We start from the raw sequence: 20564 nt of genomic DNA, 5'->3' as shown, positions 1-20564 counted from the left end.
TGAATACATGGGAAGGGGAAGTGTGTACAGAATTTTAAAAAACTTCTATAAACCAAAGTGGTAGTATTTAGTGTGATCTCCCTTTGGATTTAACATGTCTGTCACATTTTTACTCAATAATGACATTTTTTGCATTCATTTTCTGATGTTTTATAGTAGGTTTCCTTCAACATGTCAGATATTTCTGTTTGTGCTGCCTCTTGTCATGGGGACAGGAATCACATTATAGACTCACTTTAACCTTTACAATCCATTTAGCTCAGTTTTTTTGTGTCTTTTAAAGATGTGCATATTTCCTTGTATCTAAAGAAACGAGAAATATGAATGCTAATTTCAGCCCTGGAAAAAGAACAAAACTAGAGGTGACCTCAGATTTTTACATAGTCTATTGTACTTTATATACTGTTGGGTGGTTGAATCTATAGTAATCTAGAAGAATCTGGAAGATCATCATATGAGTATTTTCAGGTAATCCATTTAGAACACCTCAAAGATATCATCTGAGAAATAACTAAAGCAATCACATATATGTAGTAGAGTTATAAGTACAATACTTGCCAGAGAGAAGTAGTGCAGTAGGAATAAATACTCATATAAAGTACAAGTAGCTGACTATTTGATTACACTCCACCACTGCCAGGTTATTTACTGCAGTATTTTATATTTTAAGACCTTACAAATTTTTCTCTTACCTATCTATTTTCATGCCTAGTTTTAAAATTAAAGCTGAAGAAAATGAAAAGTATAAACGATAGCACACATCCTGTATTAAAGGAAAAGCTTTTTAACTCATGACGATGCCCCTTGAAACAGAAGTTCTATTTTTATTCCACTACACATCTCTGACCCTATTCTGTCAGCACTGTTGTGACTTAGCGGAGAGCCGAGTGTCGTACTGCTCCAACAGCATCACTGTCCAGGTCTCCTGAGTAGGTCACTCAACTGTGTATGCAAGCCTGTATGGTATTCACTGCCACCACTCTGCAAAACAGAGGGAATGTGATGTGCAGATGCTGTTACCGTGCTGCCACCTGCTGGTCAGTCCCAGTAAATCCACAGTGAAATGTCAAGGAAAAACACAGCAGCCCTTTACCCTACTTACTTTTCTCTCATATCTTTCAGATACTGGGTGAGGGGTCATAAAAAGAAACATCTTGTGTACTTTGCCTGTACCTCTACCCAAAGTAAGATATTCCCTTTAGAGATTATTTATCTTTTTTTTTTTTTTTTTTTTAATCAGAAATGATTGCTCAACCCTTTTCTCAGAAATGCAGCACCAGTACCCAATGTTACCAACAAAAGAAGACAGAAAAATACAGAGTGAGTAACACAGATTTATTTACAATTTATTTACATCTAACCTTTGGTCCCAAGCCTTCCCACAGAGTGGAAAACAAAGAGTAGAGTTTCAATTTCTTTGGGTCTCTCTTAAGAATAAAGTGCATGATACAAAAGGTTTTTACAGTTAAACGCTTCATTTCTGGACCCTTTGGTGTGCTGTCTGAACAGGGGGACTTCACTGTGTCATGTCCTCGTCTTTGTCTTTCCTTTCCGTCCTGGCGAGGATCTGAAGGACTGTCTGGTTGAAGTCATCAGGCTGGTCGGCAAAAACATAATGGCCTGCTCCTCTGATCACCTGCCATAAGGAGAAAGAGAAAATGTGTAGTTCAGGTGTAAAAATGCAGGTAAAGCATGAATTCAATTTAATTCAATTCAACTTTTAATTTTATAGACTGAATAAGGAAATGCATCCCTTAAGTCACATTCAGTGACATTCATTTGGTGGTTACTTTGGATTTTTTTTGAGTCATATGAGGCATGAAAGTGCAATAGATTGCACCAATATGAAGAAAGTTAGTTTACAATGAGATGTGCCCTTCTGGTGGAACTTAAGCTCTTATGCTGCCTTCATGTGCAATGGGAATTATGGTAAATACTACTTACAAACTAGAAAATTGCACATGAACACCCCCTCATGGTGTATTTTTTACTGGAGAATTGGGAAAAAATTTTGATACAACATGGCGGAGAGAAATGAGGGATTAATCACAAATGATAAACACTGCTTTTCTTAACGTTCTCCTGCCGTTAGCTGATGATTTTGCATATTTATAGTGTACAAAATTTGCAAAAAAAATAATTTTACCAAGAAAAGTAGAGTTTACATGTTCTCCCTGTGTGTGTGTATGTGGGTTCCCTCTGGGAACTCCGGCTTCCGAAGACATGCATTAATAATTTAATTGGTTAAGATAAATTGCCCATTGGTGTGAATATGAGGGTGACTGGTTGTTTGTCTCTATATATGTCATTGTATATGTATATGTATGTCCCTGCGACCGTCTTGAGGATAAAGTTCAGAAGATAAATGAATTACAGGTAAAACTAGAAAAGCACTTGGAGAGAGCGCAGACCTCCACCAAGGCAGATCAGCCCCCCCCAATCACCACCAAAATTTAATCATTTCTTTCCTGTGCCAGTATCAACATTTCCTGAAAATGTCATCAAAATCATTGCATGACTTTTTGAGTTATCTTGCTAACAGATAGACAAACAAACAAAAAAATCTTACATAATCATATCTTGCTGTAAATTATGAATACAAGTTTCATACGTATTTTTAAATGATTTGTAAATAAAATGTGAACTGAACTGAATGAATGAATAAATTAATGAAAAAAATGCTTTAGCAGATGAATTTACACGTCCAAAACTGTTTTACCCATGTAGCAGGTCACGATAAATTGTGCGTCAGCCATTTTTCGTTTTGCTACACCAACAAAAACACTTAAACACAACGCGCTGGTAATTTTGAATTTACAAGTGGAAAGGATCATCTTTCCAATAGCATTTGAAGGCAGCATTATACTGTTCTTTTCCAACAGACTCCTGAGTGATTTTACTTTGTGAAAAAATTGGATCTGACTCAATTTTTTTTCAAGGTACTAAGTTACACAATAATATAAACAAACTAACCAGTCAAAGCAGCAGTAGAGCAGCAATTCCCTTGTTCTCACAAGTAAAATGACTGTTTTTGTCAAGGGAATCTGGTAGTTTTGAAGGGAACTTATTAGAATAAGCTGTCTAAAACTGACTTAAATGGTGAAAATACTACTTCTACTTTGTGCTGCTTCCTTTAGGGGTTGCCACATTAAATCATCTTCTTCCATCTGACCCTGTCTCCTGTATCTTGCTTTCATACCAATTACCTGCATGTCCTCCTTCACTACATCCATACATGTCCTCTTGGCCTCCTGCCTGGTAGCTCCATCTTCATCATCATTCTACAAATATATTTTCTAACCCTCCACTGCACATGTCTGACACAACCCATCTCAATCTGGTCTCTCTCATACTCCAGGTTGAGTTTTAGTCGTAGTTCTGGGATTCTAGTCCCAGGCTCAGATAAATGGAGAAGGTTGGGTCAGGAAGGGCATCTGCCGTAAAACCTCTGCCAAATTGACCATGCAAATCACAAACATGACCTCCATACTTGACCAGTCAAGGCCTAGGTTGATGAACACAGTGCCAGCGGAAATAAATACCGTATATAGCTATGGCAGGTACTACATTGACTATGTTTAAGTACAAGTACATACAACGCAGCTTAAAAGTAGTAAGAACTATGCCTTTAGACACTGATTTAAAACAAAAAGCTCCAAAATATTAAAGATACAGCTATGTGTATTTTTTCAATTAAAATATACTGACTTTGACTTCCACATCCGGCCTTATTTTCCTGACAGCGTATCCAGAGTCACAGTCGATGCTGGAGCGTGATCCATAAATGAAAGAAATGGGAATGTCCACTCGGACCTGGCTGATCCTCTCCAGCATGGGCCTCTTCGCCCAGCCGTAGGGAATGGTCATGTTCTTAAAGGCCGTTTCTCCACTGAAACAGTAAAAGACCAGTCAAAGCATGTCGGACATCTTGTACCTATTAACCCATAAAGACTCAGTGCTACTTTTGTGTCAATTTCCAAATTTTTTCTCTCTATTTAACCTTTCTTAAGGGATTTATCACCATTTATTACAATATTATCCTTTGTATTTTGTTTTTTCAGTGAAAATCATGTGTTTTCCAATATTTAATTTACTGATCATGTACATGTTCATAAAAACTCAGATTAAAGTTGAGGGTTCTTATATCAGAAATAGAGAAAAGTGAAGAAAAAGTACATTTTTCAACAAAGATATCAGTAAGTGAACATAAAACCAAGTATGTCCATCCACTGTGATTGATCCAACTCCATGGGTTTTACTGGTGAATCAATGTTGTAGAAAATAACGGTGTTTCCATGTTCACTACGGGGCCTCTGGAAGTCCAAATGGGTAACATCTAATGACCATGAAAAGATGACAAACTGTGTTTTACACCAATTATTTCCATGTATTGATAAGATTAGTGAATCAATAGTTATTAAACAGTTTAGATCAGTAGATGGTTTTGGACGCTGGTAGCTGTTTGGGTCTTTATGGGTTAATAGTGTCAAAAATAGTTTCTTACCTTGGGGTTTGTGCGTTCAGGTGGTAGATGTAGTCAGATACAGTGTTATCATCAAACACTGAGAGATATTTTTGCTTGAAATCTGACCTGATTGTCTGAACTAGTGTTGGACCTAAAAAATGTGAGAATGAACAAAAGATTTACAATTTACACTCCTAGAGGCAATATAGATGTCAGCCAGCCTCTGATGAAACTTGAAATTAAATTATTATTGCATGTGCATTCTGACCTAAAGGCCCAGCCAGCCTGAGGCCTGCCAGTGGGTTAAAGGGGCTCATAAAAGCCCCTATAGCTCTGATCCACACAGGGATGGAGTTATGGTTTGGGTTTTCTGGACGGGCTGGAAACCCCCACGGCTCCACCAATAAGAGATGTTTTACCCTGCAAGACAGACACACAGTAAATGACCACAGAAAATGTTCAATTTCTAATCATTTCTAATAACCTGCTCTACCTCCCAGTACTTTTAATTCAAATGTGCAATAACTTGTTTTTACCTTCCAGTACTCTTATTACTTTTTTTCTGATCAGTACTCTATTTTACAAATGTGTATCTGTGTTTGTGCAATAACTATTTTTATATGTTTTAGCTGTGTTTATGTTTTGTTTATGTTTTTATTCATGTCTTTTTCTAACTCTGTGACTCAGGGAAACGCATAACAATTCCAGTGTACCTATACTGCGATGTATCTGTGAAAATGGCAAATAAAGTCCATTCTATTCTATTCTATTCTATTCTGAGCAAATTATATTTACTGTATATTTGGCAAATGCTTCAACAGGAACATTAAGACCATTTTAAAAGCTGTGATTGATGACACAGCTTGATGCTAAGCCAATAAAAAACAGCACACACTGTAGTTCTTTAATAGAAAACAACATTTAATGTTTAGGCATTGAAGGAAATAAATGTAGTATTTATGCTTTAAAATATTCAGATCTGACCTAAAAAAAAAATCATTAGGGTGTTAAACCAAAGATACCAATGTACTGGATTGTAGAGCTATGAACTGAATCTATTTACATCAATGGGCTAGGGGAATTATATGACCACTAGAGGGAGTAATGAATCACAGATGGTCTCCCTTTGTGAGAAAAACTAACACCACGCCACCATAAAAAGGATGGAGTTTCACACTGAAATCAGTGTTTCTTCTACACAGGTGAGTTTGATTCTGAGGCTGATGAAGGTTTAAATTTATTACGTGACTTTATCTTTGTTCACTGCTTGCTGATCCACGGTTCAGACTAAACTCTAACTGTTCTGACTTTGTTTGGACAATTCCAAACAGATCTTTATTGGACACAAACCAGAAAGAAAACATAGTTGATTTGTTTTTTTTGTGTTTTTTAATGTGGCTGTTTTCAGTCTAAAACCAGAGCTAAGCTAACAGAGCTATAATGTAAACTATCAGCAGATGTAGCTTGTGAAGATTACAAAACACAGTGTTATTTTAACTGTGTAAAAAAATGTTTATGAATTTTCATTTGAAGAAGAAGTTTTGAGCATACCATAATACAGATGTGTGTTAAAAAAGGGCTTTTCACACTGTTACCCATAAAGCTGGAATAGAATATTTTTACCTCTTTGAATGAAATGATTGTGACAATGTGGTTTATTCTTGGTAGGTAAAGTGTAACTGGGACTAAGTACAGGGGTTAGACAAAATAATGGAAACACCTTCACCTCAAGATGATAATGCCCAAATCCATACAGCTAGAATTGTTAAAGAATGGCATGAGGAACATTCTAATGAAGTTGAGCATCTCGTATGGCCGGCACAGTCCCCAGACCTCAACATTATTGAGCATTTATGGTCAGTTTTAGAGATTCAAGTAAGACGTCAATTTCCACCGCCATCGTCTCTAAAAGAGTTGGAGGGTATTCTAACTGAAGAATGGCTTAAAATTCCTTTGGAAACAATTCACAAGTTGTATGAATCAATACCTCAGAGAATTGAGGCTGTAATTGCTGCAAAAGGCGGACCTACACCATATTAAATTATATTTTGTTGATTTTTTAAAGGTGTTTCCATTATTTTGTCCAACCCCTGTATGTAATCATTGAACCTGGTCAAAGGTGATTACTGATGTGTATAAAAAGGAATAAAAAAGGGAATGTGTCTGAAAACAAAATGATTCCAACTTTATGGGAAACTTCACTTCATTCAGTGAGTGAAACAGTCTGTGGATACGTAGCATTGATTCATTGGTGATTTTGGTAGCTCTAAGTGTGTTCTGGAAAGCAACTTCCCCCTGTTGAGACAATTCCATTTAAATTAAAATGAAGTTGGTTTGACCATATATTTATATAATGCAATACCAGTACAGGACAATCAAATTAAACCTAGGACTAACAAAAGTTAAAAATAATGGATTTGGGTCACATTTTTTACTAAAATCTTATCTATGTTAACTACATTCTTCAGGTAATTCAACCTCTGGTACATTCATTTTTTTCAAAAATATTACTTCCAGTCCATAAATGAAAAGAATGATCTGATTTGTTTTTTGAATTTTGATTCTATTTTTTAAATTTACTTTTATTGTTACTTCTCTGTAATTGACCTCCATTTGCCATTTATTGCCTAACTGTTCTGTGGAGTACGTGTAAAAGAACAAGTAGAGGAAGAACCACCAACTTCTGCTTGGCATTAATATATGCAACATTGACAAGCTCCACTAGCAAAACTCATGTTTTCACTTGTAAGCTCTGCAAGTGAAGAGTACACATCATCTCCACTGCAAAGAATATAAACACAAATATAAGCACAGTAAAAGGTAAGTTTGTTGACAGTGAGCCTAGCAAAGTTTAGAAAAAGAATAGGTTTTCAACACTATCCTAGTCAGTACTGCATGTGTGTATCTTTTCAGCACTGGCAAGGACATTTTCAGTGCCAAACAGAACCTTCTGTCAGATAAGAACTGCTCATGTGTTGTGTAAACAAGAGATTCTGCTCTGACAGTAAAAAGATTGGTCCATTGTTTAGGTCAGTGCTCAAGCTGTTCATTCTGTCTAAAAAGGTGCAAGCTGGAGATTGTGTTAGTTATTGAATTGTGCAATAGCAAATCACTGTCCATATTTATTTCTTTACGGTTTTTAGTTGTAGTCCTATTTGGTTACATGTAAATGTAGAGGTATACTTGAAATTGCCAATTTTAACATTTTCTGCAAAGTACTACAAAGTTTAAACTACATTAAATGATTAAATACCAAGTAGTTTTAGTCAGGAGATGTCTTATAAAATTGTATATCCTTGCATGAAGTTTGTGTTGGAGTCTGTGTTGTGCTGAGAGGAAGCTGTCAGTTAATATTAGTGTATTATGTTTCTCAACCAATAGCAGTTCGTGTTGCACATTGATGATGCTGTTGAGGAACAGAAGAGAGAGAATGAAGAACTCAAGACATGAATAAAACTGAGCATCCTGCAGCTGATATTATGAATGTAAGCAATGGAGACAGTTTTAGCTTAGTAATGAGGTTAGTTATCAAGTTAGTCAAAAAATGACCAGATTCCAGCACAAAACAGACTCCAACATAGAAACTTTACATGAACACAAGCCAGTGTGACTCTTCCATAGTGTACCTTTCACCACACATTTCTCCACAGTGCATAAGTAATTCAAATATGAAAGAGTATTTAAAGAATGTTTGATTTGAGAAATTTTAGGAGCTAAAAAAGAAGTTGCATAAGTAATATTTAACTGACCCCAAAATTAATACAGTCGCACATGCACACAAAAACACACACAAACAAAGGAAGCGTACCGTTGTGGGTATTTGAGTGTGTAGGCAGCAGACAGGTATCCTCCGAGGTTGTGCCCCAGCAGCACCATTTCTTCTAGTCCTACCTTCTCCCTCCATTCCTCCAGAGCCACCACGAACTGCTCTTCAGCCCCCTTTGGGTCAGTGCAGAACTGGGGACGGCTGCTCCGACCGAAACCCAGCAGGTCCAGAGCATAGACAGGACCGATGTTGGACAAAGCATCCAGGTTCTGTGTCCAGAGGCCGACCCCACCGCCGAAGCCATGCAGCAGAACTAGAGGAATCCTGGGTTGGGACTGAACTTGGAGTGAAGGGGAGTAGGACTGTGGTTGAGAGGAAAAAGCTATGGTCCATAGATAGTTGCTGTTGGATATTCGGACATGCTGTCTGGAGAACTGCCTCTTCACACCTGCAGTGGTGAGATGAGGGATGTGGGACAGGGACACAGAAGGGATGATGAAAGATAGGTCAATGGATACACCTTCACAGCTTCACATTTGACTGGCTTATGTTTTATCCGAGCTGTGACCCTTTTCATACCAACGACACTAAGCAAGAACTGCACACAACCCTGTTTTCACACACTGCAGTGCTTCTATATGGTGTCGAGAGACACTTAAGTGACACTCACACTTAAGCATTTTTTCTTCAGCATCTTTCAACTGAGAGGGTGAAGTGGGGCACCAAGAGGGAAGCCAACTTGTGATCCAAGAGCTGGAAAATAGACAGAAACACGCACCTGAGCACAGACAAAGAAGAGTGTACACTGAACTTTGAGCACATGCCTTTTTTTTCTGTTATCAGTGCTACTGGTATGCAATCTATACTGTGCTTTATTTGAGCCCTCTAGAAAAAAGTACACATAACGAAAACAAGTAGAGAGCTAACTTTACAGACAATTTTAAACGTGTTTTAAATCCTAATTGGTCAACCTCACAACACCAAAACTTTTAATAAGTCAGATTCTGCAAATTTAGACAAAGGGAGGAGTTTTGTTTTTTTGTCTTTTACCTGGAATTAACCATTACATAACTAGACGTTTATTCTTGTTTTTTCTACATTCGTCTGAGAGTACATAAAAACACACATGAGGTTGGTTGATTTACCAAACGATCAGCAAACAGCCTGTTATGTTTGTGAGGGTCCCTGAAGGGGTCACCACCAGTTCAGAAGTGTTATTTTGTTGCGCAATTTAAAAAAAAAAAGACAAAAACAAAGTTAAACAGTCAGACTGACGTTGCCGTCATGACATAAGTCTATAGTTTTTCACTCAATCGCTCACCTCTGCTCCTTGACAGGTCGGATCTCCTCCGCCATCCTTCTCATGGTCTATTCTTGTGATGGTGTCGCGGGACAGTGTGAGAAAGCACGGTCTGCACTTAGAATGAGACGTTCATGTACACCACGTAAAGTACGCAGTTAGAAGTTTGATGTAAAGTCTAACACGTTTTATGTGAGCGCACAGTTTGACATACATCAAAAATAATGTCTTTAAAATAAATATGAAGTAAAATGTCCATTATATTCGTCACTTATGTTTTTGTGAGTTCGTTTAAAGGGGTAACTCTTATGTCCAACTACACTTGAAGGTATCAATGTCGTGAATCGTAGCTCATTTGTTAAAGCGTAATTTTACAGGTAAGCTAAATAACGTCGATTTTCTTCTCATATTCTGTCTTTATTTCAACAATAAATACAATAGCCTAAAAAAATAAACCTATTAATAGACGTATAAGCACCCTGAAGACATAAAGCTTCACACAGCAGAAGTTATCGTAGTCTGTACATTTATATACCCAATACTTAGCTAAATGTCAGTAATTAGGAATTAGCATGACATATCTAGCAGTTAGCTAACTTTTTTCCCTTTATTTTTTAACAGGTCACAGTATACTTTAGGCTTCTGCAGGCCATAAAGCTATCACTTGACAGTTGCCATGTGCTTCTTCTAACTAATTCAAAATTAATTTTCACCCACTAAATGAGGCTACCAATTAATTATATTAGTCTAAACCCCAAAACACCATGTTTTGGAGGTGGGGCTGGGACTGGGACCATTTCAGTCTTCTTGCCTTGGCACTGACACTCAGCCACAAACTCAGCTGTTATAAGAGGTTTTTATCTTCTTTTTAATTATAGTCACTTTTTCTAGATTGTCTTCCTGTGAAGGTAGGGGATATTTAATTTATTAAATATTTTTGCATGATTGTGGTTAATTTAGGGTTTAATTGGCTCTATACTAATAGTAACCTTGAAAAGTATTAAATCAAAGCAATGATCAACCACAGCAGAGGATTTTGGCTGTCTAAACTAATACCTTGGCTAATAATAGACAGAAAAAAATACAATAGCTTGATTAAATGTGGCCTTATCTGAATAAATATCTTTTTATAATCTAAGATTAAAAGGGCAAAGATTAAAGAAGAGTGAATTTAATTAACCACCTTTAAGGATTTTAGTTGTGCAGTTTGATCTGCTTTAGGAACAGCAATGTTGCTATCTCTTTTCTTTTTAACTTTTACTCGTGCTGGAATTTCATTAAACCTCAAAAGAAGGCTATATCTTATAGGCTTATAATAAAAGATAGAAGTGTTCACCTGAAAAGTCTCAGGTGCCTGATGCTGTGCTCATTGTTCGCTCAGATTAAAGAGGTGTTTAATTCAAAGGTCTGAATCATTCAAAACAATGTGTGTTTACAGTTTGTATGATATTTAATGTAGGGTACTTGCTCATGATGTGGGATTTTCTCTTAAAGACCAAAGGTAATTTAAGGAGAGAGGGATGAGGGACGTGGCTGTCCTATTCCACGAGGTGGCGTACTTGAGGTCTGTTTGTACACACTGTCATAAACACACAAACACGTACATTCTCACACACCAGCTACTTTGTCCTTCATTCCTCAAACACAATTTTCCTCTCATACCACCCACTCCGGTGGCTCTCGGACTATGGACGGACTGAGTGGTTCCTGAGTGGTTCATTTCCTTTGCTCTCTGAGATGCACACACTCATATTCTGTATGTGTTACTGGCTGTTTCCTCTGCTGAGTACTCAAAATTTCATAAGCCAGCAGACAATGAGGCTGTAGTCAAACCCATTGAGGAGCAGAGGTAGTTTAAGACTGATGCTGTCTGGAGACCAGTAACAGGGTGAGCTTTTAGAAGAGAGGCAGCATAAAACTGCAGAATAGAGCCGGCCCTCACAGCATGTCTCGAAAAAGAACGCCTGTCATGCTAGCTAAATCTTACAGAGTATGTCATTAATGTCCTGTTTTATCTGAATCTCGAAATCAGTAACCCGTAGTCTGGCAGCTAATTGACAACACAAAAGTCTCTTCAGTCTCATCAGTCGTACGACAATCAGGATGCTTCACAAGACAGTTTAATCTCAGTCATCTGATTGTGTCCTCTACCTGACAGCTATAGTGTCATTAAGTCCATTACACTGTAGTTGTAGCAGGCATCCTGTAGAGGTCCTGCAAGCAGAACATGACAAATACATGTTTGTGAAAAAGCCTGGATGCAGATTTAAAAACTTAGAGTGCATCTTAAAATAGATCATTTCTGAGTTTGATGTGTACATTTACAGGCTGAAAGCATCTAATCAGAGTCTAACTTTTAGTGCAAAGTAATTTTGCCCATTATGGAAATATAACAGAAAAAGAGCAATATCAAAAATAGTTTATTCCAGATTTTTGGTATTTAAGCAACCAAGAGGGACCCACAATGCTTACGTCTTTTCAAATTTCCAATGAAAAGTTTATTAAGTGACAGACCGGTTTTACTTTGATGCTGCCATGTTTCTGTCCCTCTGAGAAACTTGCCATGTGACCTAGTGTTAACCCCCACATGGGTGAAAGAAATAAATAATCTGATCTACTCTGTACATAGCTACTTTATCCCTTTACAGCACTCTCTGAGGCATTTTAACCAAATTTTTAGTGGAATATTAGGATCCATGTAAACACAGAACACGTTTGATTGACAGTTTGTACACAAATTGCACTGTTTCCTGTAAGTACAAAGCAGTGAAACACATTGGCCTTTTTAGCGGCAGAGATTTTGAGTAATGGCAGGAAAGACAGTCATGATATTAATGGTGACTCTTTCAGTTCTAGTTTCCTAGTAAGTCATGACTGTAACAGTGACTCAGCATGCACAGTAGCAAAGGCCATGAATTGTTGTGGAGTTGGGGTGTTTTAATACATAGTGTCAAGTGTATATGGCCAAAACACTGATAAAAACTATAAATCCATTCATTTAAACATGTCAGTAAAAATTTGTGAATGCTATGGAAGTGTTTTGGTTGAAAGGCATGTGCAAGCTGTCTCACTGAGTGTGGTACTAAAAAGACATAGGCTATGTAAGCAGGCTGTCAGATTAAAAGTATCCCTTGCACGAGGTGATGCTCAAAAACCCATTACTCACAAAAATATGGTCACTTAAGCTGCATGGAAAGTAGACAACAATACACTAATGTGGGCAACGCCTATACATGACTGTATATGAGCATTAGGGAAGATTGAAGTGTACTCATTTGACTGGGATACTTAGTCCCTGAACCCGAAGCAGCCGAAGTAGAATCCAGCCCTTTTACTATGTCCTGTTGTGAATTTTGAGTTATGAAGAAGGTTTATATTATATATCCCTTATTTAATCAGATGAAATCCTCATTGAGATGTAAAATCTCTTTTGTTAGAGTGACCTGGCCAAAGGAGCACCATAGCCATTGTTACAACAAAAAGCAAACAGAACAAACAAAAACAATAAAAGATGTAGATATGCATTGCAAAATTTAGTTATATACAAAAGATTAAGACTAACAACTTCAAGAATGATTTAAGTGTACATTTGTACACAGTCACATTCACCAAGACTATTATTTTCTCTATTCTTTGAAATAGACTTAAATTCTCCTCAAGTAACAGGATGTGACAGTTTCAGGTCCTTCTGTAAATCATCCCATGTAGAAGGGGCAGCGCTCTAAAAGCTCTGTTCTGACTCTGAGCCACCATGTAGAAAGTTCTGAGAGCACAAACCACAATGCATATATGCACTGACAGGATTTATGTATCAGAATCAGTTGCATCATGTTATAAATTATTTGACTTGAAATCAAAGTGACAATGCAATGAGGCTCAACAGCATTCAGCCCAAACTGGCAGAGGTGTTGCTCTGCAGCTACACGCTGATGTTACTATTGAGTAAAAATTAGGTTTCACTTAAGGTCATTGTGGTATTTATAAGGACGTCAATGAGTAAAATGAAAATTTTATTCTGTTCTAGAAACTACTGACAAGTTTTTTTCCCAATTTCTAAATGAACTGTTGTCATGTAGAGCATTTATATACAAAAGATGGGTCTCATTCACCAAAATGTCGATAGAAAATGTGCTCATGCTCATGTAAACTTAACATGTGTGCCCTATTAGTGAAGTAGAATCATTATAAATTGGCAGATGTGTACCCAGTGTTTGGAGTCAGCCTCCACTTCCTCTGCCTTTCTCTAAGTAAGGAAATATGTTGGCCTACAAGCACATCATGGAGCAAACAGTGAAGTTGCTGTACGACAGAAACACAAATGCATGATCAGTTCATTATTTAAAACACAGGAACAGTAGTGTTTGAGATAGAAGCCAGAAAAAGTTACCGTGTTGCTACACGATTCCATTGCAATGCAACTACATATTAGTTTTCAGTAAATATATGGTTTATACAAAGTTAGGTAAGAAATATTAATGTATCCTGGATTTGTGTGTAAAATTTTTGTATGCACATAAGGTACCAATTTGTGGGTGTACACTGCTTGTGAATGAGGTCCACTCACACCTGTCCTGCAGTGTCATCAGACCCTGAATAATGCATAGAAAACAAATGTATAAATCACTTCTAATTTGATCAATATTTGGGGGAATAATCCTTTTTTTCAGTGACAGCTTTCATGTGTCTTGACATACCCTCCACTAGTCCTTATCATTACCATTGGATCCAAAACTGCAGCTCAGCTTTCCTCGGCTTTGTGTTGACTCATACCAGAGGATTTCAACTGGGTTCAGGTTTGGAAATTTGGACAGGGCACCTATTATTTTTCTTGAGATGTATTCTTTAAAATGATGAGCAATGGTGAATGAGAGTGTCAATATTTTATTTATTTATTTATTTATTTAAAAAAATGCAATATATGTTTTTGATGTATGAGAAAACAGTGTCTTAAACAGGCGTCATCATTCCACTGCTGTAAGGTCTGATTAGCTTGCGGCTAAAGCAAATCCGCTGTAGATTGGTCGGCTACCTTCAAGCACAAACCACATTCACTTGTGAGTTTTCGGCCATGGCCCAGTGCAGTATGGGTAATAAGAGTTACCAGGCTGTTAGCAGAAGACTGAGTGGGGATGGAGGAGAGGCGGAGGGTCTGTCTGGTTGCTAGGATACGTGGCCGGCGCCAACAGCGGATATGATTTATAATGGCCAGTCTCACTGTCTCGCTTTCTCTGCTACTTTCATCCTTCCTCTCCTCCCTCTCACTTTTCCACTGACTCTCTCTATCCTCTACCCTCATTTCTTTCCTCAGCATCTCTACGGATCTATTAACTGGCCTGTCTGACTGATCTGAGTACTTTTAGCTGGTATTAGTAAAGGCTATTACTCGTATGGGTGTTCCTGGTATTTTCTCTTGTGTCCATCATGAGCAAGCTGAGATAAATTACAGACAACAGCAGTTTATTCTATAATGACATCCCTGTTTGAGTCTGCTTCTGTTTCACGGTGTACTGTATAATTCTATAGATGAATCTACACCATATTGTGCTACATACTTTCCACAAAGGGAAGTATTTCCGTTTTGATTACTTTGTGATGTAGGTTGGCAAAGGAGTTCACATATTCTCATTCACTATGAAAAAATGGGTACTAAGATTTGACTGTTATTCAGAACATGACAATATTCCAAGTGTTCCAGCTGTGTACACATCATATTCCATTTGGATATTCAGATTTTTTTCAGTTGAGCCTTTTCCAGTTAAACCCACAGTATGTAATGTCTGCAGTTCTCAATCAAAACAACAGCAAAAAAATCAAACGATATAGCAGATGATGTCTTAGAGTAGTGTGAAATCATGGGAGATGTTTCCGCCACTGTTGCCAACTTAAATCTACCTGACTTGACCCAAATGTGTTTACAGATGAAACGATGTTCTTTAACATATCTACATTTAGTTACATATGTTAATGTAATGTTATTTCATTATAAGTATAGGCTGAGTGAAAAAGTATATTTTAAACACAAGGGTCATAACTTCCATACAGTCAGCTCATACACACATTGGTGCTCATTGTCCATGCTGTCTGTCTATAATTCTTTACCATCACAAGTATTATGACAACAAGCTAGTTACAGAGGCGATGTCCAGATTCAAGGCTAGCATGCTAAGTTGCAAGCGAAAACAGTATGCTGGATCGCAGTATGAAACCAGATGTGACAAATGATGTGCCACTTAGATTTAACTAAGTGAATAGATAAGAACTGGCCATTGAGTAATTACTGTAGTGATTAATATGTTTCAGCTGGGGACAAGTTTTTTTACCCTTTAAATGATGCAGTGAGTAGCTTCTCATTTGTTAAACAACCATCAGTTTGATAGAGAGCATCAAGATTGGACTGTGTTTCAATGGAAAAAGGTCATGTGGTCTGATGGTCTCAGATTGACCTTGTTCCATAGTGATGTGCCCGTCAGGGTGAGAAGGGAGGAGGATGAAGTGATTACCCATCGTGCCTAGTGCCTACAATACAACCCTTTGGAGGCAGTGATCTGGTGTTTCTTCAGTAGGTCAGGTCTAGGGTTCAGAAACGTTACGCATCTATAAAATGAAGTCAGCTGAACCTGAATATACTGAATGACCAGGTAATCTGTGGATTTTTTTCTCCTCTGTTGCCTCAGGTATATTCCAGGTTTCTAATGCTAGGATTCATCAGGCTCATGTTGTGAAAGAGTGGTTCAGGAGCATGAGACATTTTCACATATAGATTGGCCACCACAGAGTCCAGACCTGAACCCCATTGAGAATCACTGAAATATGTTGGAGAAGACTGTATACAGTGGCCTGGTTTTCCCATCATCAATACAAGATTGTGTGGAAAAATATTGCAATTCTGGATGGAAATTAATGTTGTGACATTTATTGTGACATTGCATAAACATTGTGTGGCTTCAACAATGTCACAGTGAATGACTCCTGTAATCAAAGCTAAAGGCAGTCTGACAAAATGTTGTGTGTGTGACCCTGTATTTGGCCCACAGTGTATTTCTGGGTAAATATTAAGGCAATGGCTACTGCCACAGTACTGTGGCACAAAATATCGGTTTGTTTATTGCCACAGAGCCAGTCAAATTTTAGCATTTGTATTAGAGCCAATTGTGGATACTGTTACATGAACTCATTAGCATCTTGTTGCCACACTAATGTGGTGATATATGGTGTATACCTCAGGGCATTCTTTTGTGCATTTTGCTACCACAGTACTGTGACAGTTGATGGAAGAAAGACACATTAGTGATAGTATATAGTATAGAAGAGGAATTATTGTTCTAAATACTCTATATGTTGTTTTATGGTGTTCTTTGCTCTAGAGGCTGGAGAAAGTGGGCGGAGCTACATGTTAGATGCAGCAGTGTGCTGTGTGACTTCTCAGTTCTGTGTCAGTTCAGTGTAAGTTGAGTGCTGTGGTCTGAATTCTGCACTCTGAACATTGTCCCAGTGGCTGATTTATATCAATGTCGGATTTACCAACTGGCGCACTACTTCGAAATATTAATGTATGCAAGTGCTCGACACTTTGCACATAAACATCCCATGCAATGCAATACAATCAAGGCAACAAGTCAGTAGTTTCATACAGATGCCAGCAGAAGTAAGATTGTCTGGTTACCAAGGTTACATGAACTCAACTGACAACAAGTGGTGCCAGGCACAACAAACCCTGCCCCTTGCACGTATTGTAGCTTATTTTGGCATCGATCCAGCTGAGGTCATCATGCATGTGCTGATGTCACCATAGACATAGACAGCATAGACAAATTTTGGCCATTGTAAGTAAATGGAGAAAAAAAAAAAAGATCTAAAAAATTCATAAAAAAAAATTGAACTTTGATCTATTTTTCCCAAAATGTAATCACATCTATTCTAGGTCACTGGCAATGTATAAACCTAGTTTGGTATGAATTCAACCAATAGTTTTGCTGTTAAAGTGTTAACAAAGAAACAAACAAACGGGGGGGGGGGGGGGGGGGGATAACAAAGCTTTCAAGAATTGACATGTACTCATAACCTAAGCAGTGAGCCTGGAAAGATGCATTCTACTGTTTGTTTATACAGAAGTACTTTTAACATAAGTGCAGGTGCTTTTCTGCTTATGTTACACATGGAATGGGATTTCAGGCAGATCCAGAGTGTTTCATGCTGTGTTCAGGTGTTCCATGTAAACCTCTGGTCCTTACTGAGAGGCAGAATATGTTTTTGTAATGTTAATAAAGTGGATATGTTAACATTTATACAGACCAATTAAAACATTACATTGAATCATTATAGATTTAGCTGATTTTGAGCATTAGTGGAAACATTAGACATGACAACAATGTGATATATGATATTTTATGTTGAGATGCTATATGTTATGAGATATAGCCCATGCTATGTATTCAGACATATGGACCAGGTTTTAAGAGCATTATTTGGTTGCACATGACAGTTCGTTCGGAGTGTATTGTCAGTTGGGGTATTTATTGCTATTTGTGATACACTGCCATTTGCCTGTTTACAGTTGGCTCTGTGTGTTGGACACAAACCAACCAACCGACAGTTTGTAAAGCTGTAGACGCATGCCCTGAAGAAAAATCCACAACTTTTAATCATAATGAAAGATTTACACAGGTATTTGGATTACATGTGACAACTCTGAGCTTTTCAGGAAAATCTAAAAAGCAAAATGGCAAAAGGTACCTGAAGCAGTTTTCCTAGATATCAACATGATAATCGACAAGCTACGGTAGTATTAATGAGAACGAACATGCTGCGTGTAAACAGTAGCATTAACAAAATATCCATTTTCATTAGTCAAGTACACAAATTAGTAGGAACATTGTCTGTAAATGTAGTCACTGAGAGAACAATTGATTAGTTTAGTGCTAATGTTATTTTCCTGTTTCTCACTATCATTTTTAACTTATCTGCACTTAACGTATTAGACTATTTGACAAGGCAAAAAAAAATCTGTTTGTGACTCGGCTCTCCAGCCATAAGTGATCCAGTAAGACATCCAAACGAGAGTGTCCATATTTCTCTTTCCCTCTCTGTCTGTCCAGTGTCTTCCAGTAAATGGAGGATAATTTTAGAGCGATAAAGAGCCCAGAGGATATCGAGGGGAGGGAATGTGGACACACACACACACACACACACACACACACACACACACACACACACACGGTCCCTCGTTCCCTGTTGCACCTGCTGACCTCACAGGATCCACTGAGATCGGCTACTGCTGAGTGTGCGGCTTCTACGCACACTCAGACACACACACATACACGGGAATGCATACACACTTTGACTAATAGGCCTAATGCTTCCTGAAGAGGGCCCAGTGCTGCATTAGCTACGGATGTGGGATTGATTTAGAAACTGAAAGCCTTCTAGTGTGTGTATGAATATGTTGTGCATGCAGTGGTGGTGTTTGAGTGTATGTGTGTGTCCAGATCCCACCCAACATTATCCATTTATTCACAAATAATATAGAGACACACATAACAAAGGTGTATATTTCTCATCTTAGTTTTCTTCTTTAGTTTTTGTCTCTTTATATTTGCTCATAAACAAATCAAAATACTTACACTTGCAGAGTTTCATCCCATAATCCTGTTTTTCCAGGTGGAAAAGTCTGTGACATTTAGATCACCATCAGACACTAAAACCGTCTTAGTCATTTAAAGTTACGAGCCGAGCTAATTAAGGCAGTTTGACCCATCACACCAATTCAGTCATAATGAAACTCTGGAAACAAATCCTTTAATGCCAAATTAATTCCTGAAGTCAAATTTTAATGAACAGATGTAGAAGACTAAAAAAAACATTTTTTTACATGAACAATGAATGCAGTAGTGAACACCACAGACTGAAAGTGGGGATCTTAGAGCTTAATGCTGCAGCTTATTGCCATACTCACTACAATTATATAGATATTTTACTATCATTACATTATAACATATGACACAATGCAGTCTAATGGCATATTCCAATTTTGGCTTTATTTTCAATGTAGCATATGCTCAATTAAAGTGCAGAAGTGTGGCATCTTTGGCAAAGATTCCATAATTACCTTTCAGCATACTGTAATTAAATGATCAGACAGGAAACAAGAATTCTAACTGCAGCTCTGAACAAAATCTACCCTGTGAGGTGAGGTTTGGTCCCTCATGCTTATATGTTGTCAGACAGGTTGAAGGGTTAATTGTGTGACCCATAGTTGTAATTACCAACTTCTGGTAAGGTTCTGTCAGATATAACCCTAAAGCTCCCCTACATAATCTATCTTTATATTTAGTCTTTTGATTTGGACTTAAAGGAGACAGATGCAGAATGAAGACATATAATTTCAGACTCTAGCATTTTTTCCCCTTGTTTTTTTTTCTCCTGCAGCTTTTTTCCTCCTAGATATGTGCTTATTATGGCTCCAATAAGATGCAAATATTATAGAACTTACAGGTGCATTCCTTGGACAGCAAATTCAGAATATACATCTTACATTTGGTTCCATCCTGGGAATAATGTATTTTCAGATAATGGGCACTAAACTAACTCTGGCTGTGGAGGTTGAAACTATTTTGCTTCACTGGAACCAGGGTGGATAGTATTGTGGAACACAATCAGGACCTAGGCCATATACTGTAAATATGTTTTCTGTGGCAGTTCAGCTACACAATTAATCGCAATGTCAGCCTGTGCAATTATATAATTGGAAATGTCTGAAATTAAATATGTGCACAAGCAAATGCACAGTCACAGCAGATACTTTGTGTGCAGTCCAATTATTGTCTATACTTACAGAACGGATCAGTCTCTGTTTATCAGTGATGCTTGTGCATTTTATGGTCATATGATTATCAGATGTGTGGAACAGGTGAAATGGATGTCAACAAACACCTGAAAGAGTAAACATATGCTGAATGGTGATATTTTAGATTCAGTGGCACATAACCATCCAAGAAGACTCTTGACCTCTATGTGACTCTGACTGAGTTAAAACC

General features: G+C 37.6%; 1 protein-coding gene across 1 annotated transcript; it reads right to left on the bottom strand.

Moving 5' to 3' along the window:
• Nucleotides 1-1319: 1319 nt before the first annotated feature.
• LOC115428497 (1-acylglycerol-3-phosphate O-acyltransferase ABHD5-like) lies at nucleotides 1320-9608 on the bottom strand. Its single transcript, XM_030147577.1, has 7 exons — nucleotides 9553-9608; nucleotides 8902-8984; nucleotides 8274-8679; nucleotides 4734-4885; nucleotides 4505-4616; nucleotides 3709-3889; nucleotides 1320-1636 (listed from the first exon to the last, which is right to left on the bottom strand). The coding sequence occupies exons 1-7, from the start codon at nucleotides 9594-9596 to the stop codon at nucleotides 1517-1519; spliced, it is 1098 nt and encodes a 365-aa protein (XP_030003437.1). The 5' UTR covers nucleotides 9597-9608; the 3' UTR covers nucleotides 1320-1516.
• Nucleotides 9609-20564: the final 10956 nt, after the last annotated feature.

This window comes from Sphaeramia orbicularis, chromosome 11, assembly GCF_902148855.1.
Source record: "Sphaeramia orbicularis chromosome 11, fSphaOr1.1, whole genome shotgun sequence".
NCBI lineage: Eukaryota > Metazoa > Chordata > Actinopteri > Kurtiformes > Apogonidae > Sphaeramia > Sphaeramia orbicularis.
The sequence above is the reverse complement of the archived record's forward strand: the minus strand, read 5'-3'. Positions and strand labels throughout refer to the sequence as shown.

Coding starts and splice junctions, on each gene's coding strand:
- LOC115428497 (XM_030147577.1), bottom strand. CDS start 9,596: ATGAGAAGGATGGCGGAGGAGATCCGACCTGTCAAGGAGCAGAG. Junction 8,985..9,552: donor CGACCTGTCAAGGAGCAGAG/GTGAGCGATTGA, acceptor TCTATTTTCCAG/CTCTTGGATCACAAGTTGGC. Junction 4,617..4,733: donor CAGGCTGGCTGGGCCTTTAG/GTCAGAATGCAC, acceptor CACATTTTTTAG/GTCCAACACTAGTTCAGACA.